The 9,658-nt window shown below is 39.7% G+C and overlaps 1 protein-coding gene across 1 annotated transcript in view; it reads left to right on the top strand.

Annotated features, from left to right (window-relative positions):
* LOC101859803 (betaine--homocysteine S-methyltransferase 1) overlaps window positions 1–7,722 on the top strand; it is a 13,377-nt gene extending 5,655 nt beyond the window's left edge. The window contains exons 6-8 of the mRNA XM_005103985.3: window positions 2,846–3,024; window positions 5,271–5,352; window positions 6,277–7,722. Of these exons, the coding sequence (XP_005104042.1) occupies window positions 2,846–3,024; window positions 5,271–5,352; window positions 6,277–6,563 (548 nt within the window). The 3' untranslated portion in view covers window positions 6,564–7,722. The remainder of the gene's footprint in view (window positions 1–2,845; window positions 3,025–5,270; window positions 5,353–6,276) is intronic.
* The last annotated feature ends 1,936 nt before the right edge of the window (window positions 7,723–9,658 follow it).

The following is a 9,658-nucleotide window of genomic DNA, read 5'->3' as shown; positions in this document are numbered from 1 at the left end:
TAATGTCCTGTCTTGTTGTGCGTTTGCGTGAGTGCACCTTTAAGTCTAACTTTTGTAACGTCTACTGCCATTGTTAACGACCAAGACAAATTTCTCCCTGCGAGATGAATAAAGATTGTCATTGTCATTGCCAGATGCGGTGCTAAATACGGAAATGACGAAGGGTTGTTAAGTACGGGAATGGCTAAAGGCTATTAAATACAGTAATGATGAGGGTTGTTAAATATGGAAATGGTGAGTGCTGATGAATACGAAGATAATAAGTGCTGTTTAATACGGGAATGGTGGATGCTAATGAATACGGGAATGGTGAGTGATGTTTGTTTGCTAGCGTTATTTTTTCAATTACTTTTACCTTATCCACGTTTCCTTGAACTCCCTGCTTTTGTCTCGTAATTGTACTTGCGTTACCTATATTTTGTAACTCCTCTGTGGGTAATGTAAGAGGAATGGCGTTTCGAAATGTTCTTGAGTTAACTTGTCATCGTAGCTAGCTCAAGAATTGCTTATAGGTAACATGTAGTGAAAACGTGGAGAGCATGCCGGTGCTTCTCCACACTCGAATTAGCCCCCAATTTGTATGGATGTGAGAGCTGGACTCTAAACAAAGACACAGAGAGAAGCCTTGGGGAGGCAGAAATGTGATATGTAAGGAAAATACTCAGAATCTCGTGGACAAGGGGGAAAACAAATAGAAAAGAACTCCAAATGGCAAGATGGGAAAGATCTGTAAATCAGAACTATCTGAAAAAAAACCAGTTGAGGTTCTGTGGCCTCCTAAATAGATAAAGTCAAATGGACTAGAGAAACTGCTGCTGTGTGGAAAAATAGAGGGAAAGAACAGCACAGGAAGACAAAGAACAACATACACAGATGTCATGAACAACTTTGCAACGAATAACACAAAGAGAAAAACCGAGCTGATCAAGAAGACAGACAACAGGAAGGAATGGGGTCCCATGATCTGACCGTCACTCTCTGCTTCAGTCCTGACACCAGAAGAAGAGATCAGACCCACAGCAAGCCACGAGCCTATCGAACATAATTTATGTTGGGTTTTTTTTAATACGGCGGATGATCTGCTGGAGGTTGGGGGAGGGGAGGGGAGTCTATTATAAATTTCATGAGTGATGATTACGCTTTATAGATCTTCAGAATGTTAGAAATGCAAGAAATGCAATGTTTTAAGGTATGGTGTGTTGTCGTTTTACACCTCATATTAATAAACAGCCTCGCAGGGGAAAATGGAGAGGGTGGTGAAGTGTGACAAAGAAGGTGGGCAAATACATCGCACGCAAGAGAACAGTGACCCATGATAGTGTAATGTAAATACGTTTTTGGTATGTGAATACGTTCTTGTTATGTAAATACGTCCTTGGGCCCTACTTTAATGTTCCACGTGGTCTCATGATAAAAACAGTGGGTGGTTGGAGGGCGTCACAGATAGGTTTGATTTCTTTATTTTCCCTCTATTGTCTCTGTCCGTCTGTCTCACTTTTTCACAGCAGTAAATGACGACTATTGTGTTGATGTGCTTCTCTTTACTCAAACAAACGATGATGAAAACAAGTTGCCTCAGCAGGAGAACAATGTTACCCGGAAAGGGCGAAGGTCATAGTTGTTTAACCCTATCCGTACGTCGTATTATAATATCGTATCCATACGACCTGGGGAACTGTGCCACCACTTTCCAAAGAGGAAATTTACTCGTTAATCCGATCCGTAGGCTTTGCATAACAGTCTGTCAAAATGATGCATTGAAAAATACTGAAAGTTTCAAAGAGATCTTCGTACTAGAAGTATTCTAAAATGTAAAGAATACAACCCCGGGGTACAAAATGACCCCCAGGGCGTACGGATAGGGATAAGTTGCTAATATTTGAGGTGCAGCTGCGCGTAAACAACCCTGCTAGTCCTGGGAGCACCTTGAATGATTTTTGGCTACAGTGTTCTTGAGAGGAAGCATAATCGAAAGCTTTTAGCCTTTTGAAATAAGATATTTTTGCTTTGTTTTGCAAGCCCGCACTTCATTCAGAAACCTTTGACAGATTCAATTAAATAATAAATAGATCGCTGCCATAGAATTATAAAGTTCTATCTGCTCAGTACTTAGTTTTGAGAAATTTGATGTCAACATTTTGAGTTTCACATGTCAAGCTTTTTCGAATGCAATTCTTTGAATATCTTGATAGCGACTCCGAATAGTATCTTACAATTTTGACGGAGCAGATAGAACTTAATTTGGTTTCTGACCTTATGGTTTTAGTAACCCAAAAACGGTCGAAAATGTCAGATAAAACTATGAAGCAAAATGTCGGTGATCTGAAAGGGAAAGGAGAATCAAGGCACCCATCTGTGGCTCATTGAAGTAGGGGTGTGTTCAAGCTGCCCGAAGTAGTAGAAAAGTCTTTAAATTTGTTCTGACGTTTGTATCAGCAGGGTTCTTGATTTTTTTCTTAATTTTTCAAAATTCTAACACCATTACGCATAATTTGGTTTACACAAACCTCTTTGCTATGACATTTAATTTATATTACAAATATTTGTTTGCACTTCTCTGTCTTTGTTCGGGCCAGGAATGTGGAGAGTGGCGTCTCAGAAAAGAACCAAATACCAAACAAAACGAAATTAAGAAACACAGTTAGCTAGATCTACATTAATAGGTATTATTAGTACATGTACACTTTTTAATGCTGTTTTAAAAAAATGGTGAGGGATATGGAATTGTTTAGTATTGAACTTCAATTTTAAAAAATACCCCCAACCCACACCCCTCCCTCCTTCTTCTCCCTCCCCCCTCCCCCCCCCCCCCTCCCCCAACCCTCCACCCTCACATGACATCCAGGCATTCCCGTGGTGGTGACCATAGCTCTGTACAGCCCTGACCTCACCACTGACGACGTGCCGGCTGTGGAAGCTCTCCGGCGTCTGGAGGAGGCGGGGGCCGACGTGGTGGGCCTCAACTGTGCCCGGGGACCCGCCACCATGCTGCCCGTGCTGCGCGAGGCCAGGAAAGTGTGCAAGGTGAGTGGAAAGTTTGCAAGGTGAAAGTTTGCAAAGTGAGTGGAAGTTTGCAAGGTGAAAGTTTGCAAAGTGAGTGGAAAGTTTGCAAGGTGAAAGTTTGCAAAGTGAGTGGAAGTTTGCAAGGTGAATGGATCTTTGCAGTTTGCAAGGGGAGTGGAAGTTAACAAGACTTCCGTTTGCAATTGGGAAGTTTGCAAGGTGAGTAGATGTTTGCTGCGTGAACGTTTGCAAGGTGAGTGGACATTTGGAAGGTGAGTGGAAGTTTGCCAGGTCAGTGGAAAGTTTGCAAGGTGAAAGTTTGCAGAGTGAGTGGGAGTTTGCAAGATGAATGGAAGTTTGTGGATATTTGCAAGGAATGTAGAAGTTTGCAAGAAGTTTGCAAAGTGAGTGGAAGTTTGCAGTTTGCAAGTTGAGTGGAAGTTTGCAAGGTGAGTGGAAGTTAACAAGCAAGAAGTTTGCTAGTGGGAATTTTGCAAGGTGAGAGGAAGTTTGCTGAGTGGAATTGTGCAAGATGAGTGGACTTTTGCAAGATGAGTAGACTTTTGCAAGGTGAGTGGGAGTTTACAAAGTGAGTGAAAGTTTGCAAGGTGAGTAGAAGGTTGCAAGAAGTTTGCAAGTGGGAGTTTGCTGAGTGGAAATTTGCAAAGTGAGTGGACTTTTGCAAGGCAAGTGAATGTTTGCATGGTGAGGGAAAGTTTGCAAGGTGAGTGGAAGTATGTAAGGTTCGAATCCCAGGGTGATTTTTCTCGAACTTGGGTCATTCTGTAGAGTTTCCAAGGCTCGCTTCTATTGGAGACGGAGGTTTAATTGGGAGGTCCCGCCTCTTACATAATCTGATAGTGTTTATACGGGTGCTAAACCCATACATTCTTTGCTTTTCCCGCGCAGAATGCACGGTCTGTGATATAATGGCACAACAAGTTTATGGTCTCAACCAATACTTTCTCAAATAGTGCACCGGCGTCTTTGGCATAGTGGTTAGGCGCTTCCCAGCCACACGCAGGGGACCTTAGTTCTATTCCAGAGTTGCCGAGTATGCCTTTCTCTGTGTTTTTTAGTCCGGGTTGTCCTGACAGGCAGAGTAAGAAGAAACCTCATAGACGATATACATTGGGACGATGGGGGCGTAAAAACACCTACAATAAAAATAAGGAAAAAAATCATTTATAATATAGCGCCTTCTGTGTGCGTTTTGGCAATGACATCAAGCTCTTCTTGAAAGCGGTTCTGGGCTAAGGGAGATAACTCTTTGAATACGTATTGATAATGAAGACTACCAAGAGTTGCTTCCCATTTTTGTGCTCGGCCTTCACATAACAGCTATATGATATATAATAATATTTTAATAATATATTACCGGTATACAAAAATGCTAGCTATCGATAAAGGGGCCAAAATTTTGATTTTTCGTGTCCCAGCTTCTTAGTCTATGGCATCAGCTGCATGTGCTCAAGAAATATTTTGTTGAAATTCAAATTCTAAATGTTAATTAAAATAATAAACAATAAAAAATGTCTACTGTACGTACATTTGTTAAAAGGATGAAAATGGTTCACTTCTCCCTTAAAATTTTGCTTTCTGGTCTTTTTACATTTATTGAACAGCTTTCCGAAGTAATGTAATAACATTTTGTTAAAAAGAAAAAAGGAGTGTAAAATTGGAGCAGAACTTTGGTACCGTTCGGTCAAGTCGTGCGATTTATCGCAAACAGACTTTACACACATGCGCTCATATTCACGCACACACGCATGCTCACACACACACACACACACTCACACACACACACACCGTCAGATGAACATGTGCGCCTACATACACCCGCAGTTTCATCCTCCTCCCCCCCCCCCCCCCCCATCTGGCCGCTCCCCCAACCCTCCCCCCCTCCTCCCCCCCACCCCACCCCTGCACCCAAATTCCCAAATCATTAATCGTCCAATCACATCTAAATGTTTTCATGTTATGTAAAATATATATCTTTACACCAATGAAACATTGTGCTGTCCGCGTCGTTTTATGCAAGAAAAATTCTGAAGTTATGCAAACTGAGCCCAAAAATTTGAAATTATCCGATTCTGTTAATTTTATCAAAGAATGATTAAGAAAAATAATCAGAAATTGTACAAAAAATGATCAAATTTTGCTAAATTATGCGGGGTGCATAAAACCACGGGGACAGATTGTGCTATATGTCAATACTTATGCCTACTAAAATATTTGACTGTTTGTTGTTTTTTCTTCTTCTCCAGGGCCCACTTGCAGCCCTACCCGTGCCTTTCAGGACAACTGAGAAAGAGAGGACGTTCCAAGCACTCACAGACCCTAAGACAGGTTTGTCTTTCATTTGGGCAATTTATTCTCACGCGTTTTTTCTTGTTATTGGTGGGGGTTTTTTATTTATTTTTTTTTTGTAGATGGTAAATGCTTTACACCCCTCTATGTGGGTGGTTGGTGGGTGTTCTGGTGGGGTTTTGCTTATTCTTTCCTATCAAACATCTGTCGTCTTTATCTCCCACTGTCTTTTTTTATGTTTGTCATTTTCTTGGAACACCTCCAACCTTTGGTACTTACATGACCTAATTGTTCTGCAAGTGCCATAATAGTCTTACTAAAACTAAAACTAAACACCCTGCTGTATTGAACTTAGAGACGAGTAAAAGAGAATGGTGCACAGAAAAGGGAAAAGATGAAGAATATTGTTTTTTGTCGATGGCCCATATCCTGATGCAGGATGACAAGGGAAACGGTGAGGATGATGATGATGATGATGATGATGATATTTTTCACCCAATTAATATTATTTTGGAGGAAGGTTGTTTTGACCCTACCCGTCAGGGCCAACCTGGCCTGAATAGGATTCAGCTTTCCAACATGATATAGTAAAGGATTTGTACTTGTCTGTATGCGCATGTTTATTTATGTGTGTTTTTGAGCATGTGTTTTAATGAGTGTGTGTGTGTGTGTGTGTGTGTGTGTGTGTGTGTGTGTGTGTGTGTGTGTGTGTGCATGCATACGTTAATGTGTATGTTTAAGAATCTATGTTTGATAGAGTGAGGAAGGAAAAGTAAAGAAAGAAAATACTGGAAGAATGTTATCTTAACATTCTTATTCCATGACAGACAAATTATTATTTTAGCTTTAATTTTTACTACTTTAGTTAAGAAATGGGAACTTAAAGGTGTGTTTTTCTTGAGTAGAGAAATACTAACTTTGATAAAGCTTTTTTTTTCTAATGTCCCCCTTGTCTTTCCCCAGGGAAGAGCGTTTATCCCTTAGACTTGGCATGCCTGCAATGCAACCGATCGGACATTCGCAACTTCGCCAAAGAAGCGAAGGAGATCGGGATCCAGTATATAGGACTCTGCTGTGGAAGCAGCTCCAACTTCTTGCGGGAACTGGCAGAGGTTTATGGGCGCAAACCGGCGTCCTCCGTGTATTCACCAGATCTGAAAAAAAGTTATGTTTTTGGAAGTGATGTCACAGGCCACGCTAAGAAGGTTGCGGAGCATATGCGCGGTACTACCTTGATGGAGTTCTCGTGAATAGAAGTAGAAGAAAGATGGAGTGGGTGGGTAAATGGAAGAGAAAGAAAGTGTCATTCCAGAGTTATAATTTCACTTGACTGCACACAATATATTTTGATATATCATCATATCTTTCCTATATTTTGAGGTCTCCACAATATTATGCTACTCTTCAATGGTGGTGATGTCGTTCCTAATTATAATTACAGTCATTGTTATAAATGGCACCACAATAGTTTGAGGAATGTACTACAACTACCCTAAAATACTAAGTACAAAATAATAATATATTTTCTGCACAACAATATTTACTCAGACTTTTGACATACTGCTCACAGTTGAATGTTCTAATGTTGAGGCTAACCATTCCCCTGTGTTCTTTCTTTTTAATGAGACTAAGAAACATCCCTAGCTGTCTCAATCATCGATGTACCATTTTTACATTATTTTTATTTGACAATCAGTCAACATTGCTGTTGCTGTTACAGTTAATGAAATGGGAAGTCATCAACAAATTAGAATAAAGCTGAGAGTATTTCTTGTAATCTGAACTGTTACTTAAATGAATAAATCTCTTTAGTAAAATCAGGAAAGCACACAAAAAACCTTGGTTTAAATGATTACAGAGCAGATGGTGTGTCTTTCGATAACGTGGCAAGCCTTCCACAATGTCTTCGATTTCATGAAGTGATGTCATCAATAGTACAAATCAGTTTAAGTTTTAAGTACAGTGTTGTTAATAGGAATGAAAAATAGAAGATTCTGTTCATAATCATAGTTGTATAAGAATATTACATTACAAGGTAGTACATAATTTGATGCGTTGTTGTTCATGTTTTGACAGTATCTTTTTGGTATGAGTATAAGTAAAGTATAGCCCCTCTCCTCCTATTTCGAACCGTTTGAACTACGGAAATGTTTTGTATCCAGGGTCTACGTAGGGGTCACAGTAAGTTACAGAAATACATAGAATCTAGTAAACAGCAGGGTGTGATCACCGTGATGTGCAAATATCTGGAGGGCTATACTCTTCTTTTATCAAAATCTCTATCTGCATAATTGTAATAATTCAAGAGTACAAGAAGTATGTTAACTGTCATGGTTTTGTGTAAAGAGAGCCTTGTTTGAAGACTTTTGTTGCACATAGTCCAAAATAAAAAGTGTGATCTTACAGGGATGTTAAAGCAGTTTTTTATGTCTATTATGCCTATGGTGATATAGCAGGCTATACAATACTTTTATTATTATTATTATTATTATTATTATTATTATTATTATTATTATTATTATTATTATTATTATATAATAATACTATTATTATTATTATTATTATTATTATTATTATTATTATTATTATTATTATTAAGTCCATACACCTTAAGCAGGAAGATTAAAAACCTTCAGGAATTTGTAAATTGAATATTTGTTAACTTTTCCAAGTTTGCCTTTATGAATTAAAGCATCCTTGAAAGTTTGCATTTTCATTTTTTTTGTTTGTTTATATTTGTTTGTTTTTGATTTTTTTTTTTGGGGGGGGGGGTTATCACTCATCGGGATTCAAATTCTGCTTGAATTACTAATTAGCTTGAGTGTGCTTGAATACCTTTGTGCCATCTGCGTGCAGAGGGTTTGATAGGTTTTGAAGGAAAGGTGCATTGTAGGAGAGAACCATTGTGGTGGGTCCTGCTTTATTTTCTTTCTCTCTGTTGTTTCTGTCTGTCTGTTTAAAATATTTTGTTTTTATATTACCCTGAACTAAATGGCTGTCATTGTGTCGGTGTGCTTTTCTTTACTCATTCAAACTTAATAAAAAAGCAAAGCTTCTTACTCAACATCACCTGTGACTGTGGTACGTGTAGTGTGGCACTTGGGCACTTTGCCATCACACACAGAGGACCCAAGTTCAATCATGGTGTAGGGGGCTCTTCGTGGCCTAGAGTTTAAGGTGTTCGCCTCTCATTCAAAGGTCCTGGGTTCCATTCCGGGTAGCTACCGAAAAATTTTCTTCTCTAAAATTGTCTCCTTTCACCTCCTTTCCTGCTCTTTAGCAATTTTCCGTCGTCTGCTTTCCTCTCCACTTTCTACCCCCGCCCCCTCGCCTCCTTTGTCCCCTCCTCTGGGCTCCTAACTCTTTCTGCAGTCTTTCTACTGCTATTCCTCGGCTCCTTACTGCTGTCTTTCAGCCACACCCCTGATCTTCTGGTAGGAAAGATCTACACCTAGCCTTCTCGGACAAGGTCGAAAAATCTCGGAGGGCCCATGTGCAAGTTGCGCACGTCAAAGATCCCTTGGTGGTCTAAAACTTATAAGAGTAGGCTTCGACCGCCACCAGGGAAAAATTCAAAATTCCCAACCAACAGAAAATGTTTAATGTGTCCCGCAAGCTCATATGACCTTATACAGTTGCGAGCGCCGTAAAACACTTGAAAAAAAAAAAAAGGATCATGGTGTGGGGACATTTTTTTTCGAGTATATCAATCTTTCTGTCGGGACGTTGTGTCCCTCTCAACACAAGAGTGCCTACATATCTACTGTCTATGATAAACTGTGTGCAGAGCACTGTATGAATCTGAAGGAAGGAAGCGTCTTTCGAAAGTTGATGATGATGATGATGATGATGATGATGATGATGATGATGATGATGATGATAGTCCTAATATTAATAGTAGATTCTAATAGTGATAGTAATAACAGCATTTATCTATAGCGCACACCTACGCTCTACAGCATGATCTATGCGCTTTACAACCACAGCGAGCCTGTGTAAGACGGCCACCCATTGTCAAAGAGAAAGCTAACCGTATAAGACAGGTGGCTGTCTTAGGCAGGACTGATGAAAATGAAGAAAAACAAACAATTCCGTTTTAAGGTCCCAATCAGAGGTGGTCCCAGGCATTAAGACTGCCGCAAGGCTAATTAAAACCTCGATTTTGTCCAAGGGTAAAATAAAGCGAAATCTGTCGAACGAGGAAGACAAATAAGTGCCATGTATGTTGACGTTCATTGTTACTTTGTTACAGACTGGATAAACAGTGACCACTCATCTCACTTATAATGTTTTTTATGATTTGCGTTTGTGGATGTGGAAAAATAAAGGTAGCAGACTTCCTGAG

Source organism: Aplysia californica, unplaced genomic scaffold (assembly GCF_000002075.1).
Source record: "Aplysia californica isolate F4 #8 unplaced genomic scaffold, AplCal3.0 scaffold00399, whole genome shotgun sequence".
NCBI lineage: Eukaryota > Metazoa > Mollusca > Gastropoda > Aplysiida > Aplysiidae > Aplysia > Aplysia californica.
The sequence above is the reverse complement of the archived record's forward strand: the minus strand, read 5'-3'. Positions and strand labels throughout refer to the sequence as shown.